The sequence below is a fragment of the Sturnira hondurensis genome, unplaced genomic scaffold (assembly GCF_014824575.4).
Source record: "Sturnira hondurensis isolate 20B ecotype Veracruz unplaced genomic scaffold, ASM1482457v3 Scaffold0003693, whole genome shotgun sequence".
Taxonomy (NCBI): Eukaryota; Metazoa; Chordata; class Mammalia; order Chiroptera; family Phyllostomidae; genus Sturnira; species Sturnira hondurensis.
In genome coordinates this window covers 6,626,215-6,647,273 of record NW_028076324.1, presented here as the reverse complement: position 1 = coordinate 6,647,273, position 21,059 = coordinate 6,626,215, and the positions used below count along the sequence as shown (strand labels likewise).

At 47.7% G+C, this 21,059-nt stretch overlaps 1 protein-coding gene across 4 annotated transcripts; it reads left to right on the top strand.

The window, feature by feature from the left end:
- The first annotated feature begins 544 nt into the window (after positions 1–544).
- PLPP2 (phospholipid phosphatase 2) lies at positions 545–8,417 on the top strand. Of its 4 annotated transcripts, XM_037042259.1 has the most exons (7): positions 546–678; positions 3,697–3,848; positions 4,032–4,306; positions 6,515–6,572; positions 6,819–6,995; positions 7,250–7,416; positions 7,771–8,417. In XM_037042259.1, exons 1-6 carry the CDS (start codon positions 627–629, stop codon positions 7,397–7,399), a joined length of 864 nt encoding a protein of 287 aa, XP_036898154.1. In that variant the 5' UTR covers positions 546–626; the 3' UTR covers positions 7,400–7,416; positions 7,771–8,417. The 4 variants fall into 4 exon arrangements, with proteins under 4 accessions (XP_036898156.1, XP_036898154.1, XP_036898153.1 ...); XM_037042261.1 differs by having other exon boundaries at positions 545–637; positions 7,250–8,295; XM_037042258.1 differs by having other exon boundaries at positions 7,250–8,295.
- Positions 8,418–21,059: the final 12,642 nt, after the last annotated feature.

Below are 21,059 nucleotides of genomic sequence, written 5' to 3'. Positions count from 1 at the left end.
GCAGCGAAGCCTCCATAACCGTTCCGTCAAATTTTAGACATTTACTGAATCAGAATATTGAGATACACACGGTCTCCCCAGTCTCCAGCGGGGAGACCTAGGTTCAGAGAGTGGCTTGCGCAGCCCAAGTTCCTCTACACCCCGCAGTTCTGCTGGGGCTGCCCATTCACCCCGCAGGCACTAGTTCTTTCCTTGTCACCTCACCCTACTCCTGCCCCCGACTCAGCCGGCGGGATCCGTGAGACCCGGGCATTCGCCGGGGCACGGACGTTCTGGGTGACCCAGGACTCGCTGTCCCTGAGCTGTAGCCTCCCGGCCTGGTGGTGGGGGTGGGGGGACTGATGATCCCTACCAGCTCGGAGACCCCAGCCCCTCCTCCACTCCCCGGGTCCCGAAGCCGCCACTCGCTTGCACTCTCCACCAGGCTCCTTCCCGCGCGCCGCGGGCGGGGCGGGGGCAGAGTCCGCCCCCTCCCCTGGGGCTGCCCCGCCCCGCCCGTCGCTCCCCTCCCCTCCCTCGCTAGGCCAGGCTTGGCGGCCATGTGACTCTGTGGCCGGGCCTGGACGCGACGGGACGCGCTCGGACGGGCGTCGGGGGTCGCGGGAGCTGCCCAGGGCGGGGGCGGCATGGAGCGGAGGTGGGTCTTCGTGCTGCTCGACTTGCTCTGCGTGCTGGTCGGTAAGAGCCGCGGGAAGCCGGGATGGTTGGGGGGACCTTCTCAGGTGTCCCGGGGGAGGACCCTCGGCGCACCTTCCCCGGAGCGAGCCCTTTTAGCCTCAGTTTGCCCCGCCCGCGCCGGGTTCAGGAGTGGCTCATAAACGGCGCCTGAGTTGGCACCCCCGCCCGGGGCAGCAGGAAGTCGCCGCCGGGGCCGCGGGCACCCCCACTCCTGCCGCGTCCCCCTTCCCGCCGCGCCCTACCAGGGCGGTGATTCACGCGGGCGGCGGCCCCGGTGAGGGCGGGCCGGGGCAGGGGCTGCGGTACAGGTCCCCGCGGGGAGGATCTTCACGTCCCGGGCCCAGGGTCGGCTTTCCCAGTGGGCGTGGGAGAGCTGAGGCCTGGCCCGGGGCACACAGCTGGTCGGTGGGATTTGAACCCGCGCAAGCGGGTAAACACCTAGAGAAAGCTGGGCCCCGGGCTGCGGGTGAACCGCGGGCTGAAGGGCGGCAGGACCAAACCCGTTGGGCTGCTTTTCGGGCCAGGTTGGAGGAGGGGGCAGCCCAAGGCCCCTCCCCTCCCCTCTCCCAGGGTCCCAGGAACAATGGCTGAGTGTTTGCTCTGGGGCTGTGAGGGCGATGGCCTCGGAACTCTAGCCCCGGCAGGGGGAGGGGCCCCTCTGGCCAAAATTCCCCCGCCCCCCACCATCTGGTTCTTGCGTTTCAGACCAGACCAGCTCGGAGTGGCCTGAGAGACCGAGGGATGGAGGGTTCGGTGCTGAGGGATGGACCCTCCTCCCATGTCCCAGATGAGACCCCCTATTAGGATGGGCTAGGTGGTGGCAGGAAGAAGACCCCTGGGCATCATATTCTGAGCACCTATGTTTTTATTTATTTAAATATTTGTGTGGCATTTATCAAATACTAGACTCAAAGCAGCATGCAAATAACTGGACCTTTTCCTCTGAACAGCCTGTGAGGGGTGAGCTGTTAATAATCCCGTTTCATCCCAGAGAGGTCACCTGGGAGGCAGAACCGAGATTAAGTTGTATGTTGCTGCTGGCTGGTTGTGTGCCAGGAGTTGGTGGCTCAAGCAGATCACACTCCCTGTTCTAGAAGATTCAACACAACAGCTCGGTTTTAAATGGTGACAAGGACTCTGAGGGATGATGTGAGGCCCCGACTTCAGCGCGCTCTGAGCTCTCCTTCCCAAATCCCAGGAAAGTCTGCTGAGTTCGGGGTGCCTGGGTCTTCAGTGGAAGGGGTAGGGGACAGGAGCTGGGAGGCTGACCTCTCATTCCCGGCATCTTGTGTGACTTGACTTCCCAGCACCTTCTAGCCCTGAACCCCACTCACACATACTCACTCTCTCTCTCTCTCTCTCTCTTTCTCTCTCTCTCTCTCTCTCTCTCACACACACACACACACACACAGCTTTGGGAGTCTCCTTTTAGGTCTCTGTGCCTCCACCCTTGCCCTCACGGCAGCTGGAGCGATCCTGTGAAATACATGCTACATTCCTCTGCTTCCAACCCTCCTGTGCCTGTCTCACTCTTATAATGCCCTCCAGCCTCCAACCCCCAACACAGCCCTTCTTCCCTTCTACAGCCCAGACGTGGTCACACCTCCAGACCTTTGCACTGGCTGGTCCCCGTGCCTGGCTCTCTTCCCCACATCTCCCCTGAACTTCCTCATCCCCTGCAAGCCACCTTCTCCATGGCCTACTCTACAGTCCCTGTTGAAAGCTGCAGCTGCCCTGCTCCATTCCACTCGTCATTCACTTATTCTTTATTTTATTCTTTATTTCTAACCCTCTCCAGTGCCCGAGGCCAACCTCTGTGTTCTTCAATAAGTCTTTCCCCAGACTCAGCATCAAAGGTGCTCAGCACCTTCAGTAAAGAGTCCCTGGGGCCCTTGAATTTGGCTTTCGGAGGAGTTGGCCCTGCTGTCCCCCTCCTCTGGCATTCAGGAGCCTTTTACTTTTTTTCCCCTCCCCCTCTCTAATTTATCTTTAGAGGGGAAAGGAAGGAGAGAAGGAGAGGAGAGATCAATGTATGGTTGCTTCTCGTGAGTCCCCTGCTGGGAACTGGCCTGCAACCCAGGCATGTGCCCAGGCATGTGCCCTGACTGGGAATCGAACTGCGATCGTGTGATTCGAAGGCCCGCACTCAATCCACTGAGCTACACCAGGCAGGGCAGGAGCCTTTTACTCTTGACAAGAGCCTTTTACTCTTGTCACCTGCCTTGCCTGGGGCAAAGGACACCCTGCTGGAGTTTGTCTCTGCACTTACCTCCTTCAGCAGGGAGTCCTCTGTGGGAAGGGGGGAAGGGTTTTGGTTCAGCAGGGCCCCAGTGCCTGGGCAACTTAACCTTTCTTAATTTGGTCTTGCCTGTGGCTTCTGAATGTGTCTTCTTCATACTGAGCTCCTGGGCCTGTCTGCCTGGGTCACTGTGTGGCCGGCTCAGGGCCAAATGAGAATGCAAACACTTCAGCTTGAAAATCAGGAAGCCCTCTCTTTTAACAGATGCTTATTAAATGCCATCTAAGCTCCTGGGGCTCAGCCTTGAGCACCCCAGCGCCCCCCAGGTGCTCACAGATAGTGGAAGAGGGGAATCCAATCCAGTATCAGTGATTACAGAGTTACAAGGATAAGAGACAGGAAGAATGGAAACTTCCTTCTAGGAGAGGGGTTACTTGGGTGGCACAGCTCAGGGAGTGAAGCTGAGGCTGGTGGGGAGGTGAAGATGTTTTGGGTAGAGAAAACACATGCAAAGGTCCTGCAGTGGGTGCTTTCTGGGTTTGTTCAAGGAACATAAAGGGAGACTGGAGGGAAGTGAGTGAGGGGAGAGGGTAGGAGATGTGGGGTGGGGGCCTGGCAGGGACTTTGGTGTTCATCTGAGGGTGGTGGGGAACCCCGAGAGGGCTTTAATGTTGGGTGACGGGGGAGACTGAGGCAGGTGTGCAAGCTCCAGAAGAAGGCTGGTCTGTATGGCCTGGGAAGAAATGTGTGGTTACATGGCTCCTCTCCCCCACCCCCAGCCGCTCTGCCTTTCGCCATACTGACGCTCGTGAATGCCCCGTACAAGCGAGGGTTCTACTGTGGTGATGACTCCATCCGGTACCCCTACCGTCCAGACACCATCACCCACGGGCTCATGGCCGGGGTCACCATCACCGCCACTGTCATCCTTGTAAGGCAGGAGGGGCCTGTAGGGCTGGGGGTCAGGTATCTGCCCCGGGTGGTATTTGTGGGGAAGAGGGCCCTCTTCGGCGTTCCCAGTCTCCCAGTGGCCTCAGGGAGGCCAGTGCCTGGTGGACACCCCGCCGGTGCTACTCCAGCTTTGCCCTGAACTTCTTGGCTGATCACTCTGCAGGTCTCAGCTGGAGAGGCCTACTTGGTGTACACGGACCGCCTCTATTCCCGCTCCGACTTTAACAACTACGTGGCTGCCGTCTACAAGGTCCTGGGGACATTCCTGTTTGGGGCTGCAGTGAGCCAGTCCCTGACAGACCTGGCCAAGTACATGATCGGCCGGCTGCGGCCCAACTTCCTGGCAGTGTGTGACCCTGATTGGAGCCGTGTGAACTGCTCCGTCTATGTGCAGGTGGAGGTGTGCAGGGGAAGCCCTGCCAATGTTACGGAGTCCAGGTGGGTACTGGATTAGCAGCCTTCGCTCTGGGTGGTGCTGGGGGATCCCAAGCTGCAGACGGTCCCACTCCTGGGGGAGAGTGGGGCCTGGAGACAGACCCTCAGGAGCTAAATATTGAAGAATGAATTGCCAGATGGAGCAGGGTAAAGAGGTACCTCAATGGGCAGAAGACAGGGTGGGAGTTGGCTGGGTGGTGCCTGTGGCCTTGGGTCCCACAGATGGGGGCATGGTGGGGCCAGGGGTGTCAAGCCCTGGAGCAGAGCAGTCAGTGTTGGGAGGGGGTGACCCACCTCCCCTGAATTTCAGGTCCTGCTCTCGTGCTTTTGTTCTGTCTTCTCACTATCTACTGATAAAGTTTTCACTTAGTTGACTTCCTTATTTTTCTTTTTAAAAACTTGAAATAAAATTCACATCGTGTAAATTCACTGAATAACCATTTTAATGCGAACAACCCATCAATTTTTAGTGCATCCACTATGCTGTGCAGCCCTCTCCCCTGTCTGACTACAGAATACGTTCATCACACTGAAAAGGACTCCGTACCCACCAGCCCTCTCCCCTCTGCCCAGCCCTGGGCAACCACCCACCTACTTTCTGTCTCTCTGGATTTACCTATTTTGGATGCTTTGTATACATGGAATCATGTCTTTTGTGGCCTTTCTTGCTTGACGTTAATGTCTTAAAGGTCACCCGTATTGTAGCTTTTGTTAATTTTTGCTTCATGTATTTTGGGGCTCCCTTGTTAGGTGCATATATCTTTGTGATTGTTGTATCTTCTTGATTGATTGACCTTTTTATCACTATGTAATGTCCTTTCTTTCTCCACACAGTTTTAAAAAAGATTTTATTTATTTTTAGAGGGGAAGGGAGGGAGAGAAACATCAACATGTGGTTGCCTCTCACGCACCCTTTACTGGGGTCCTGGCCCGCACCCCACACACGTGCTTTGACTGAGAATTGAACTGGCGACCCTTTGGTTCGCAGGCAGGTGTTTAATCCACTGAGCCACACCAGCCAGGACTCTTCTAACTTTTTTTTTTGTCTTAATGTCTGTTTTGCCTGATAGCAGTATGGCATAGCCACTCTGGCTGACTTTTGATTACTGTTTGCATGGGTTTTTTTTCTTTTTTCTTTTTTTATTTTCAACCTATTTATGTCTTAGAATCTAAAGTGAGTCTGTTGGGGGGGTGGGCTGGGATGGGAGTATAAGACAGAAAACTACTTGAACAATAATTAAATAAATTAAAAAAATAAGTTGTTAAAAAAAGTGAGTCTGTATGTACATCATAAAATTGAATATTTTAAAAATTCATTCTCCAATTTTGGCCTTTTAGAGAATTTAATACATTCACATTAATATGATTCCTGATAAGGAATCCTGATAAGGAAAGACTTCTATAATTTGTTATTCACATGTATATTTTTTTTGTTTTGCGTTGTTTTTTAATATCTCCATTCCTTCCTTCTGTTAAATAGTTATTTCTTAGGCAGAATGTTTGCAGATATATAATGTATATGCTATATCGCACACCCCCTTTGAGGTTATTATCATACATTATATCTTTATACGTCGTGTGCTATCAATGTAGATTTATATTATCTTACACAGTTCTGTAAGTTGACCTGTGGTAACTGTAATGGTTCTAGGTGCACGATGTGGTTCATTAACTGACAGCTGTGTTTGCTGGGAAATGGTCAGCACAGTGAGTCTAGTTTACAGTTTGCACACGTGCAGTTGTTTCTTTAATCGTACAGGAAAAACAGGAACTATAAACCAAAAATACATTGCTACTGACGTTTTTATATTCTGGAACTGCCTTTACTGGTGTTTTCTGTGTCTTTGTGTGGATTGGAGTTTCTGTCCAGCATTCTTCCTTTCTCCTGAGAGACGCCCGTCAGCATTTCTTGTGGGGCAGGTGTATGGGCGTTGAGTTATCGGGATCTTTGTTTCTCTGGGAATGTCTTAGTTTCTCCTTTATATCTTCTGTCCTCTGTCCTCCCCTTTTGGGGCTCTCATTATGTCTAATGCCAGCTATGCTTCCATGTAAAATGCACCCTTGGGTTGTGGGAGGCTCTGCAGAAGGGGGCCGGGAACCGGGGACCAGGGGGTGGTGAAGGTGGAGAGGCCGAGGGAGCTGTCCGGTCTGGGCTCCTGAGCTCTGCCCACCACACAGCCCTGCTAATGCTTCTGCCCTCTCCTTCATTAGGTTGTCTTTCTACTCCGGACACTCCTCCTTTGGGATGTACTGCATGATGTTCTTGGCGGTGAGTTGGTTTTTCTGTTCCTCGCTTGGTGTGAGACTGTGGCCCCTTCGCTGGGCCTCAGTTTCTGCGTCTGTAAAGCAGGGTGGGTAGAGGAGGTGATTGGTCCGGGTATGTCGTGTGTCCACAAATACCAGAGGCCATAGGTCTCCTGGTTCTGTGCTGTCGGCCTCAGAGCTACCGTCTGTGCATTGGCCATGGGGGGAGCCTGGCAGGCTCCTGGGCTCATGGCCGCCCTCTGGCCCCCAGCTCTATGTGCAGGCGCGGCTCTGCTGGAAGTGGGCACGGCTGCTGCGGCCCACAGTGCAGTTCTTCCTGGTGGCCTTCGCCCTCTATGTGGGCTACACCCGGGTATCTGACCACAAACACCACTGGAGTGATGTCCTCGTGGGCCTCCTGCAGGGTGCCCTGGTGGCCGGCCTCACTGTGAGCTCCTGAGATCCTCTTCCCCTTTCTTCCTTTTCCAGGTCCCCAGTCCTCCTACTCCTGTTTGCTCCCTAAGAACCCAGTGTTCCCATTCCAGGCTCTGCTTTTCTCACTGCCCCCTCCCACAATACCACCCCCTCCTGGGTTCTACCACCCCTCCCCCCCCACCACCTCCTTCCCGGAGCTCCCATCCCCCACCTGGGTCCCACCCCCTACTCCCGCCCAGCCAGCTTTTGCCTTCTTTCCTCATCCAGGTTCGCTACATCTCTGACTTCTTCAAAACCCGGCCCCCACAGCGCTGCGTGGAAGAGGAGGAGCTGGAACGGAAGCCCAGCCTGTCACTGACCCTGACCCTAGGCGAGGCCGACCGCAACCACTATGGGTACCCAGTTTCCAACTCCTGAGGCTGGAAGCTGCTCAGGTGGGCCCATGCGTGCCTGCAGCTGGGCCTCGGGCTGTGTGGGTCGGTAGGTCCCTGGCAGGACCCTCACCTGGGATGGTTTGGACTGGCTCCAGGTGCCGTGGGCTGGTTCACAGAGGGGTTCTATGAAGCCAACCTCCTGTGCACTGGACAAGGGGTCTGGGATTGGCCACGGTGGCCCTAATGTTTGAATGGGGGACCCTGCATTGTGAGTAGAGCTTCCTCAGTACCCCTTCTTTTGCTGGGTTAGGGAAGGGACCAAGAGATCTGGATAAATGCTATTTGTAAAATGTAATGTATATGTAAAATAGGGCATTTGCTCAGCGAATGTTATCAGCATCTCCGTTCTTCCAGCCATTCCGAGGACAGCGAAGGGGGCGACCCTTCCTGGTCGGATGCTCAGCTGAGCTCAGGTGTTGGAGTAGTTGGTGAAGCCAGCAGGCCAAGCAACAGGAACAGCCAAGCCTTTAATCGGCCATCTCTTCCAAGGGCTCCGGTTCCTTTTACTACCGAATGGTATCAAAAAGTTAACATCACGTGGGCCTCAGTGTGCTCAGCTGACTGTGCAGGGAAACGCAGCGTGTGTTCCGACCTGTGTGTGCACACCTGATTATATAAAGGTTCCTACGGGGAGCTGCCATTCAGCTAAAGATGAACTTCTGCCACTGTCTCCAGCCCGGCTGCCTGTCGAGTGGGCCCTGCCCCCTGCCCCCAGCGTTCTTCTGTAGCCTGTCACTCCGACAAGTGAGAGACCTGGCTCCTTGTACCTGCTGCTGATTTCATTTGCCGCTGCACTCCGGGTTATGGAGAGAGCGGTTTTAGAGCCGCAAACCTCCCTCGAGGGAAATAACTTTATAAAATAGAGTCTGTGTACGTACAGTACGTGTTGATTTAGTCTAAGATTCTGTTTGTTTTCAGTTACATAGGTCAGTAACATTTGCCTCTTCCACCTACAGTGAGGTTTTTCCCACGTATTTCTAATATAGTCACGTTCTTTGACACACTCTGTATTCCATTCTGTGATATTCCCACATCCTAAATAACTTAATGTGAATAGATTATGATTTACCCTTTGGGCTGTGAAAAACTGGGTTTTCATAAGCGCACAATGGCAGGTGCCCTCACCAAAGTATCCTGTGGGGCAGCACTTCCACCCCGCACACCGTGATTTGCCATCTCTAGTTTTGCCTTTTCCAGAACGTCGAAAATGAGGCCGTACGGTATATAGCCTCTTTGTACAGGATGCTTTTACTTAGCGCTGTACCAGTTAAGATTCCTCCACAGCTTCGTGTGGGTTTGTTTACTTAAGATCTCAACTGCACCTGGAGCATCTGTTTTGCAGCTTCTTTTCTGCGATTAGAGTTGAGAGGGAAGGTAAGGAAGATGAAGTGAAAGGTGAGAGAAAGCAAGGCAGGGGTTGGATTACAGGGGAGTTAACATGCTTACATGCTCTGCTGAGGGCAGTGATGCTTATTCCAAAGGCGTGTTGACCTGGATGCATGAAAACAATGGGCAGGGCTTGCTTCAGGCAAAGATAAAAACCTCTTACTGGAAACTTGTGCCCTGGCTGGGTTGGCTCCGTTGGCTGGAGCGCTGTCCTGTACATTAAAAGGTTGCAGGTTCAATTCCTGGTTAGGGCACATACCTAGGTTGCTGGTTTTTCCCTTTCTCAAATCAACAAATATATCCTCAGGTGAGGATTAAAAAATAATAAAAATAAAGAAGTTGTGTGCCTGAGGCCCAACCACCCACCGTGATCTTCACAGGTGACCTTCACAGTTTGGAATTCGTGATCCGGTTTCCCTGGGAGGTCTCTTTCGGCAGAACCTGTTTTTCTCCCACAGGTGGACGTGCATTCCCTTCTGTTGTTGACTTGGGCTCCATTGCTTGCGTGGGGGAGGAAAACGATTTCCCTCAACTAGGGTTTTGGCTGAGGCTCTCCTGTAATAAAGACGGATTAGCAGGAGAAAAACAAGTTTAATAACATGTATATCTCCCGTACAGAAACATGAGAGGGGAAACTGAGTAGCTCCCTGTAATAGCCCAAGTCATCACCTTAGGGTTCGTCTTGAGCTGAAACCAAAACAAAGATGTTGGGGGAGGGGGGAGCCAGTTCAGGCCGATTATCCAGATTATCCAGCAAAACAGTAAAGGTACCGTTACGTAGGTTTAAATCAAGGCCTTCAATGATGAGTCGAGATGTCAATCTCTTCTGAGTACAGAGGGAGATACACTTAGGTTTAGGCTTAAGGTTAAGTTTAGGGTTGAGGTTAACTAAAGGTTTAGGGTTCGGGTTGAGGTTATGTATAGTATTTAAGATTAGTATTTAGGTTAGGCTTATGGTTAGAGTTAGGTTTGAGGTTACAAACTAGGCATACATAGGGTTACAATAGTGTTAGAGTGAGGTATAAATTTTAGGTTAGGATTATGGTTATGTTTATTTAGGGTTAGGTACAGGGTTGAGGTTAGGTGTGATGTTAGGATTAGTGCTCAATTAGGTTTAGGAATGAAATTACTTTATATATTTGGGTCAGGATTGGTTTTAAGATTACGATTTGGCCTGGCTTCATTATTGAAAAGGTAAAGACAATCAGGCAAAATTGATTTTGAGTTCAACAATGATCCATAGGTGTACAGGCCTTGCTGATGCCTTGGGGTGGCTGTCTGCCTCTGATGTGAGGGGCATCTCCCCTAAAAGAGTCGTTGAGGGGCAGAGACCAGGGTGGGTGCTCAGCTGCTGTTAGACATCTGATAAGGTCCCTTCCAATGAAGTTGCAGAGTCTCTAATTTTCTTTCCAAAAACTAATACCTGAAGTCCTTGTCTTCTGGGAGTGTTTTGTGAGAGGAAGGGATTAATTACCCACTTGGCATTTCCTTAAAGCGGCTCTATCAAGCCTTGCCCGTGGTATAAGATGTCTTCTTCCAATAATCTCAGCTCGTAAGTTCCTTCCTCTAATTTAAGGCAATTTAAATGCACTGTGGTGCAGGAAGGAATGCAAAAACCAAAATTTGCTGAGCCAGGGGTCCATGGAGGAACCAGGCCGCTATCTTGGGTTTCTCAGTCCTGATTGCCTAACTCGCCACTGTCGTTGCCCGTACAGTGCACTCCATGCAATTGCTTTATCACTCAGTTTACAGTGCTCCCCATGAAATTCAACATAAAAGACATCTTTTGAGAGGTTTCAGAGATCCTGGAATATTGCAAACTTATTTCTACATATATTGATATAACCCTAAAAACCTCAGTTTCTAATGCAAACTAAGAAGCAATTACATTCTTTATATTGGACATTTTCATAACCTCTAGGAACATTTCAGAGATATCAAAGTCAATTATTAACATCGGCTTATTTTTGTAAAACCTGGGTAAAATATAAATGTTATATTTAATATTAATGACTTAAAAGACATTTGTTCTACTTAAACCAAAAATTTAAACTGATTTTTATTTACTAAAGATTAATTTTAGATCATTTAACCTTGAAAAGGCATTTGTATTAATTTTTATATTTTAGAATACTTAATCCTTACAAGTGCTTGCCTTTAAATTAATTTTCACAATATCATCTGCAGGTAGAAAATTATTTCACTTACAACATGCAGATATAAACGGACACAAAGAGAACAGTTGGATCCAAATTGTGTTTGGAAGACATTTTATAATTTATGTTCTTGACGAGTCAAGTTCCAAATGACCTTCCCCCTTTTAAAATAAGGGCAAACGCTGGTGTAGCTCAGTGGATTGAGCACAGGCCTGCGAACCAAAGTATCACAGTTTGATTCCCAGTCAGGGCACATGCCTGGGTTGCAGGCCAGTTCCCAGCAGGGGATGCACGAGAAGCAACCATACATTGATATTTCTCTTCTTCCTTCCTTTCTAAAGGTAAATACAATTGAAAATAAATAAATAAAATTATAAAAAAATAAGGGTAAACACTTATAATACCTCAAAAATTGGGTTGATATCTAAACATAGGTTGATCCATTTATTTAAATTCTCTTTGAAACTTCAAGAGACATTTTCTGTTCACACTGCCAAATTTTATAGTCAGCTCTTTCTAATTGTGCACATGAAACCTAATTTAGAAAGATCAAAAGATCCTCATTTTGGCCATCTTAGTATTAATGGGAGACTGATGATTCTTCATGGGACTTGTTGGCCTTAGAGGCATGATTTCCTGTCTTTACTTTGAGATCTGTAGTCTGAATGAACATCTGGGGAAACCCAGTCGTTGTATGCGTGCCTCCAGATAAGGTAAATGTGGTGGGTACCCCTCTAGAACTGCTTCACACCCTACAGGCCATTTTTCCTTGGGCATCCCCACAAAGTTGCTTAGTCACCTAAGAATACCCAAAGTCAGCATTACCCTGATGCCAAAGCCAGACAAAGACACTACAAAAAAAAAAGAAAGAAAAAATTATAGGCCAATATCCCTGATAAACATAGATGCAAAAATCTTTAATAAGTAGCAAACCAAATTTATCAATACATTAAAGAGATCATACACCATGGTTAAGTGAGGTTTTTCTTAGAACGCAAGATGGGCTCAATACCTGCAAGTCAATGAACATGATAAACCACTTTATCCAACATAATAACGGAAGTCCAAGCCATAGCAATCATGAGAAAAAGAAAAGGCATCCAAATTGGAATGGGAAAAATAAAACTGATTGTTTGCAGATGACATTATATATATATAGATAACCCTAAAGAGTTCACCAAAAACTAGTGTAACTGGTAAATAAACTCAGTAAAGTAACAATACAAAATTAATATTCAAAAATCAGTTGCAATTTAATATACAAATACACTCAGAAAAGACAAAAAAATCCCATTTATATTCAGTGGGTTGAGCACCAGCCTGCGAACCAAATGGTTCACTAGTTCGATTCCTAGTCAGGGCACATGCCTGGGTTGTGGGCCAGGTCCGCATTGAAGGGTGCATGAGAGGCAACCACACATTCATGTTTTTCTCCCTCTCTACCTCCCTTCCCTCTCTCTAAAAATAAATAAAGTCATTAAAAAATTTTTTTAAAGAATAAAATACCTAGAAATAAATTTAATTGAGGTAACATACATGTACTTAGAGATGATAAGACATTGAGTATAGGAATTGAAGACACAAATAAATGAAAGGCTACACCATGCTCATGGGTGAAAAGAATTAACATATAATTAAAATTCCCAAAGCAGTCCACAGATTTAATGAAATACCTATCAAATACCAAAGACATTTTCCCACAGGACTAGAATAGTCCAAAAGTTTATATGAATCACAAAAAATCCCTGAATAGCCAAAGCAATCTTCAGAAAGAACACAGTTGGAGGTATCACACTCCCTGATACAAAACTGTACTACACAGCTACAGTAATCAACACAGCATTCCACCGAAGTAAAAACAGATGTGTATCAACGGAACGGAAAAAAGAAAAGAAACAAACCCCACACTTATATAGTCAGTTAATGTATGACAAAGGAGGTAAGAAAACCCAATAGTGTAAGGAAAGTTGTTTCAATAACAGGTTGGGAAAACCTTGTTGAGTAAATACAAACAAATGAAATTAGATCATTTTGTTACATCATATATAAAATGTAAACAAAATGGATCAAAGACTTAAATGTAAGATGTAAAATTATAAAACTTCTAGAAGAAAGCAGAGGCAGTAAATTCTTTGACATTGGTCTTAGCAATATTTATTTTTTGGATATGTCTTCCTGGGCAAAGACTAAAAAAGAAAAAATAAATGAGATATCAAACTAAAAAGCTTATGCACCTCGAAGGGAACCATCAACAAAACAAAAAGGCCATCTATTCCTGGCTGCTGTGGCTCAGTGGGTTGAGTGCCAGCCTGCAAACCAAAGTGTTGCCAGTTCAATTCCCACTCAGGGTACATGCCTGGGTTGCAGGCCAGGTTCCTAGTAGGGGACATGTGAGAGGCAACCACACATTGTTGTTTCTCTCCCTCTCTGTCTCCCTCCCTTCCCCTCTCTCTAAAAAATAAAATAAATAAAATTATTTTAAAAATACTGAGGGTTAAAAAAATGGCCATCTACTAAGCAGGAGAATATATTTGCAAATGATATATCCTATAAGGGTTTATTTTTATTTATTTATTTTTTGTCTTTTTTTTTTCAATTTTTTTATTTAATTATTTTTCAAGTACAGTTTTCTATTACTCCCATCCCATCCCACCCCCCATCCTCCCCCCTCCCTCCCATTTCCACCCTTCTCAGTTGTTGTCCATGTATCCTTTATATAGGTTCTATAAGGGTTTAATATCAAAAGCATACAAAGAACTCACACAGCTCAACATTAAAAAAACATCTAACCAATCTGATTTAAAAATAGGCAGAATATTTGAACGGACATTTCTCCAAAGAGGACTTATAGATGGCCGCCAGACACATGCGAAGATGCTCAATCACTAATCAGGAGCAGGAGTTTCGGTTAAGATGGNTTTTATTTATTTATTTATTTTTTGTCTTTTTTTTTCCAATTTTTTTATTTAATTATTTTTCAAGTACAGTTTTCTATTACTCCCATCCCATCCCCCCCCCATCCTCCCCCCTCCCTCCCATTTCCACCCTTCTCAGTTGTTGTCCATGTATCCTTTATATAGGTTCTATAAGGGTTTAATATCAAAAACATACAAAGAACTCACACAGCTCAACATTAAAAAACATCTAACCAATCTGATTTAAAAATAGGCAGAATATTTGAACGGACATTTCTCCAAAGAGGACTTATAGATGGCCGCCAGACACATGGGAAGATGCTCAATCACTAATCAGGAGCAGGAGTTTCGGTTAAGATGGCAGAGTAGGTAAACGCCGTGGTCATCTTCTCCCACGGCCACATCAAAGTGACAACTAAATTGTAAAACAATCAATCCAGAGAACCCCTTCGAGCAGTTATGTCCTATAACTAAGGACATAAAGAACAAGCCAGTCACCACGTGGGAAGATCAGAGATGCGAAGTGGGTTGGCTCCACACCACGTGTGCAGTTGAGAACTGGGGCGTCTCAGCTGCAGAGTTCCCTCCGAGGAGCCAGGGGTCCCAGCCCCACACTGTGCTCACCAGCCTGGAACTCCGGTCCGGGAATAACTCCCACGACATCGGCTGTGACGATCAGCAGGGACTCCATTCATGCAGGTGAGACAGGAGGTTGCTGCGAACCCGGGGGTTCCTAGAAGACACACTCACTCTCAAGCACTTACCCTGGGCTCCAGTGAAAGGAAGCGGCTCAGGGGGTGCCAGAGATAAACGGGAAAACAGACTCTGTGCTTCGGGGTGAGGGCTGGAGGGGCAGCTTCCTTGTCTCTGTGTTGAGCTGTCTTCCCACACCAGCCACCAGGCGGGTGCCATCTTTTCTGAGCCCTTCCCAACGCAGCAACATCTAAATTTGCACTAGCCTGGAACAGAACACTGCTCACCAGCAAGAGGATATAATCTTTGTAAACCTTCACAGCGTCCTCTCAGAACACCTGGGTGTACCAGACACTGGGATACACCAGGAGAAATTAATTCTGCCACAGATACCAGGACCCTGGGGGTCCTTCAGGGAAATTGAGATCCTCCAAGCATATATTGATCCTCTAGGGACACAGGGTCCTCTAGGTTCAAAGCGTTGTGAAGGCTACTGGGATTCACTTGGGACAACAGGGTCCATCACTTAGATGCACCAGAAATATTGAAATGCAGAAGGGATGCAGGGTTCCTCAAAGTACACTGTGGTCACCAGAGACACCAAAACGTGCCAGGGAACGCATGTTCCTCCAGGGACACTGAGGTGTTACATGGACACTGGGGTCCTCAGGTAACACTTGGATCCACTAGGGATGTCAGTGTTTTCCAGAGACACTGGGATAAATGAGGGACACAGTAATTCACAAGGGACATTAGGTTTCACCAAGGACATTGGGATCATTCAGGGCCACCATGCTGTGAGGATTACTGAGTCTTCCAGGGACAGTTTGATTCACCAGAGACACTGGGGTCCACTAGGGACACTAGAGTGTTCTGGGGACACCTGGATCACCAGGTACACCAAGGGCCTCAAGGGCCACTGGAGACCACCAGGGAATCTAGAGTTCACCAGAATCACTCTGGTCCTCCAGGGACACTTGAATATACCAGGGACAAGAGGGTCCGACAACTTGCTGTGGTCCTCTAGGGACACTGGGGTCCATCAGAAACACCATAATCCACCAGTAATACTGGGACCCTCTGAACACACTTGAATATACCAGTGACACCAGTGTCAACCAGAGACATTGAGCTCCACCGGGGACAGTTTGATGCACAGAGACACAGTACCCAACAGGGGCACTGTGATCTGCTGGGGACACTGAGGTTCTCCTGGGACCCCCCCTGGATTCACCAGGGACACTGGGATCCACTAGGGACTCTCGGATCCAACAGGCATTTTGGTATCTAACAGCAAGGCCAGGCAGGATTTACAAGGGACACTCTAGTCCTCCACGGACAATGAGGGAAACCCAGGGACACATGGATTATTCAGGGACACTGATGTCTTGCAGGGACAATTAAATCCACCCGAAAAATCAGGATCCACCAGGCACACTGGGGTTTTCCTGGGATCTGTATTCACCAAGAACAATGGAATCGCCAGGGGTATTTGGAAACACCAGAGATTCTGGTATCCAACAGGGACACCAGGATCCCCAGGAGATATGGTAATTCTCCAGGAACACTGGGGGGGAGCTCCAGGGACACTTGTATTATTTAGGGACACCAGGGTCTTCCAAGGCCACCAGGCTTCCCCAAACTCCCGGATCTACCAGTGACACTGGTAGCCTCTGGGGACATTTAAATATACCAGGAAAATCAGGACTGGCCAGGGACATCCAAATCTAACAAGGACAAATGGTTCCACCAGATACACTGAGGACTACCAGGACACCAGGGCCCTCCATGGACATGGGGATCCGCCAGGGACACCAACACCTCCCAGGAGCACAAGGGTACTTTAGTAACACTGGGGTATTCCAAGGACACTTGGATCATTCAGGGACACTGGTATCCACCAGGGACACTTGTGTCCTCCAGGGACATTGGACCCACCAGCACACAGGGGTACATCAGGGGGACCTGAGGAATCACCAACGACACTGGGTTACAACAGGGGCCCTTGAACCCACCAGGGACACCAAAATCTACAAGGAAAACCAAGTTCTTCCAAGAAACTTGAACCCACCAGCATCACCAGGATCCCCTCTAGGGGTCTACCAGGAACACTGGGGTCCATCAGGGTCACCTAGACTCTCATCTAGTCATGGGAGCCAGTTGAGAATTGCACTGGGTGAGAAAGCTGTAGCGTTTGCCGGGCTTCTCTCTTCAGTATATAGGGGTTTGCAAATTGCTTTTGGCATATTCGTCCTCTTGAATAGTGAAGGAATAGGGGGGCCACTTGAAGCTTCCATAACCTGACGGAGCCCTCATGCTGTTGGGGGGAAGTGGGGGGTGTGAGACTGGGGTTCCTGTTGTCTCTGCTGCGGAGGAACTGGAGGGCCACGGCCCACCCGGGGCTCCCATTTTTCAAGTGGTGTGGTGACAGGGCGGGGTTCCTAGTGGGTGGTTCTATTGTCCCAAATTTGGGGAGAGGACTCGGGTGTGGTAATTGCATGGGGTTCCACTTCCTGCTAGTCAGGGGGACTAGTGGGACCTCTATATAGCTCCTTTCAACTAGTGTTGGGGGGATTAAAAGTGTCCCTTTCTGCGTCTGCCCTTCTGCTGGGTGGGTCACTGGGCTGGGGCGCCTTACGCTCTGGCGTTGAGAAGCGGGAGACGGGCGTCACTTGTGCGGCTGCTGCCATTTCCATAATTGGAATGACCAGGGACTACTTGCTGGAACTTCCATCATTTTAAAATTATTTTTATAGTTTCCTTTTTATTTTTCTAAACTTTATTGTTATTGTCAACACTAAGGTCCGCCATTTTTGGTGTCAGGATGGAGGTCTTGCTTGCTCGGACCCGTCCTTTGTTTGGGATGACAGTTGCTCTCTGACGCCGAGGGGACTGACGGCCCCTTGCTAGCGCTTTGGTGGGCTCTACTGTGGGGTGCGGAGTGCGAGCATAACTTTGCTGGGGCTCCCGGGACCTCTAGTCTTGGGGGGAGGCTGGGGAAGCCCTTGTAGTGATTTCTATCCTCTCTAGTTTTGGGGGTCTTTAAATGCATTTTATTTGGAAAGAGTTCAGACTTACATGGAAGTTGTGAAACCATACAGGGCTGTCGATACAGTCCACTTTTATTTATAGTGACTGACATTTTACTTCGTGCTGATCTTCATTCCTGAATTGTGTCTGGACATGCTATTATTTTCCTTCACCTCAGGAACTCTGTCTGGTGTTTCTTAAGCTGCAGTTGTGTTACTTTTTTCAGCTTGAAAGGAAACCACTAGAAAACAGCTTTGTTTTCATTTTTGAAGACTATTTTCCTTAGGTCATAGAATTTCAGGCTGGCAGTTGTTTTTTATTTCATTCACCTCTGTAGATGTCAGATGTCATTCATTGTCTTCTAATTTCCATAGTTTTTTTTTCTGGAAAAGTTTTCATCTTGTTTAAAAGCAATGCATCCTTTTTCTTTGGTTGCTGTGAAGATTTTCAGTTTGTCTTTCATGTTCTATAATTTGTTTTCTTCATTTTCCATAACATATCATTCAGTTATTTTTGAAGATTTTATTTGTTTTTAGAGAGGGGCAGGGAAGGAGAAAGAGAGAAAGAGAGGGAGAGAAACATCCATGTGTGGCTGCCTCTCATATGGCCCCCACTGGGGATCTGGCTCGCAGCCCAGGCATGTGCCCTGACGGGGAACCAAACTGGCCACCCTTTGGTTCACAGGCTGGCACTCAATCCACTGAGCCACACCAGCCAGGGTTTATTCAGTTTTTCTGAGGCCCTGTCTGCTGAGTCCAATATCTGAATTTCCTCTGGTTCTGCTTCTGTTGCCTTTCATGTTAATAATCAAGAACAGTTTCCCGCTGCTTTGCATTACCGGTAATCTTTTCTTGAGTGCTGGAACTTGTGAATAACACTTTGCAGAGGCTCTTACATATGTCACTGTACTCCAGCGATCTCCAACCTTTTTCTTCTCACAGCACATATAAACTAATTACTACAAGTCTGTAGCACAACAAAAAAATATTTTTTGCCAAACTGACAAAAATAGGTATGATTCATTCATACTGGATGGACATTGCTGTGTTGGTTGTTATTTTTTAATCTGACAATCTAAGGGAAAAGAGGCCAGTGCCCCTGACGAATAAGTCAGGCATTATGTGTTTAACAATTCTTGGGGCACATGGGTTGAACACGGCTGCTTTACACCACGGGCCAGGTTTTGTGACGCGGCAGGCACTTATAGTATGGATGGATCACCTTGAACCACCAAGGCTAGGCTTTTCTCTATGAGGAAAGCTCTGTTTGTTTTGTGGTGACTTCAAGATGCGGTCCTTACTCTTCCTGAACGATGCTTACTCTTAGGTGTGACATCTCTAGGGCTATGATGGGAACCCAGGTTTCGCTTCGTCTTATCAAGGTCATTCCACTCTGGATGAGTCTGAACACTAAGCTGCAAGCCCTGGTATGAGTGGCCTCTTCTAAGCCTCCCAGAGTTCCTCCCTGAAAATGCACGGCTTAGGTGTTTATTCAAGAACCCAAGGAAAAATTTTAGGAAGGTTTTCAGAGCTTATTTTTTGTAAATATTTATTTTCCATTACAATATCCTTCAGAGATAGTTTAGGTTCACACTGTGGTTACCTTGTGCCAGACCTGAAATCTTTTCTTTTTCCAAAGAGCCCTGGTTTGGTTTTGTTGTTTCTGCAGATGGTATTTTATTTAAAACTGACCTGGATGAACAATAGGTATTCCCATTCCTGCTAGGCTTTTGGAGTTGACTGGCCTTGGAAATATACCAATGTATATTACCCTTTCACACACACATCTCTATCAACCTACCTATCTATCCTTTGATCCATCAATCAAAAAGCCTCAATTCATACAAACACCTCTGATTCCATCCAACACCACAGCATTCATTCTAGCCTTCTTTCCTAGTTTGTAATATTTTTCTTTGAATATTTCTTGTGGCAGAAGCTGTGGTGACTCCTTTCCTTCCGTGTTTGTCTCACAGCAGTCCTAACGCTCAGTGGGGCTCTTGATTTGTCTGCTTGTGGAAGTGCCCCTGTCTGGAAACCAGGGTCTTTAGGTTAATTATTTATTTATTTTAAGCCTCACCCAACGATACTGACCCAGAATGGGTGTTGGACCAGGGAACGTTTGTGCCGGGCCTGGGGACCCTACGCACCCACACCAGGGATCAAACCTGCAACCCAGGTGTGCACCCCAACTGGGCATGAACCCACATTCTTTGGCCATGAGACAACAGTCCAACTCAGCCACACTGGCCAGGGTGGTTAATTTTATTTATATGTAAATATTTATATACTATATATTTGGTGGTTAATTATACACACACACACATTTATATTTTATGCTTTCTTCCCAAAAGCCCCATGACCCATTTTATGTGAAGGAGGCAACCATTTAGGACTACAGGAAGGAATGGCAATACTTTGGCAGCACTCGGGATGGTACAATAGCTAATGGAATTTCTGGGCAGGGGTCTAACATTCCCACTCAGGTGATTCACAAGAGTAGATTCTAAGAAGCAGAAGGAATAAACATTTCTGGACATCTCCCATTAGCCCCAGAGGATCCAGCTTCTCTATCTTCTGTACCCAGGAAAATTAGTCAAGATAAACTACGTCAGTGGGCTTTCTTACCTTATGGCTTCTGGTTGGGTTTGGTCAATGGAGAGCTTAGGCATTCAATCAAAAGAATGAAAACAATGAAGTCTTGCTGTGGCTATTTCTTGCAGAACTGGGGCTGGGTACTATTCCCGACCTCCTCTTAGCTCCTGGTATGCACCTCTCTCGTCTCCAGATTTTAATAAATTGTCCCCTCCCCTCGCCCCTTCAGGCTTAGGGGTATTAACAGAGCCCTGCCCGTACCAACCACTGTGTACCAACCACCTTTTGCGCTTCTCCTCTATCCTATCTACGACACTATGAATAGACCCTTTACGAACACTCTGCTCCGACACTTGTTTCCTGCTGGGACTCTGACTGATGTGCCAACTCACTGAAAGTGCAAGGACAAGTCCTAACAATGACTCACAAAACCCAGTGAGATAAGAATCTACCAAGTCTGACCACACTACCTTCTACTGGTCTCTGAACATCCCCCACTTGTCCTGCTCTGTTTGCACTGGCCTCCATGTGGTCGGCCTTTCCACATCAACACCCACTTGCCACACAAACTCACATGACTTGCTGTCCCAACTCATTAAAATCTCTGTTCAAGGGCCCCTTAACTAAGAGGCTTTCCTTTCTAATTCTCTATGAAATAGCAAGATCCAAAACTCCCTTACCTATCTTACAGTACTTCAGTTTCTCATGTAACACTTATAATAACAATGTCATTATATTTTCTTGATTTTTCTATATCTAATTTCTATATCTAAAGATTTTTCTAATCTTTCTCCCACTGGGGTGTGGGTATTTCAATGGCAAAACTTTAATTTCATTCATTGTTACAGTGCCTCTAACAGTTTGGCGTC

Bases quoted from the DNA above. Each gene is read 5' to 3' on its own strand.
- PLPP2 (XM_037042259.1), top strand. From the start codon at position 627: ATGGAGCGGAGGTGGGTCTTCGTGCTGCTCGACTTGCTCTGCGTGCTG. The intron at 6,573-6,818 runs GTGAGTTGGTTT...TCTGGCCCCCAG, and splicing joins ACTGCATGATGTTCTTGGCG to CTCTATGTGCAGGCGCGGCT. The intron at 6,996-7,249 runs GTGAGCTCCTGA...TTCCTCATCCAG, and splicing joins CCCTGGTGGCCGGCCTCACT to GTTCGCTACATCTCTGACTT.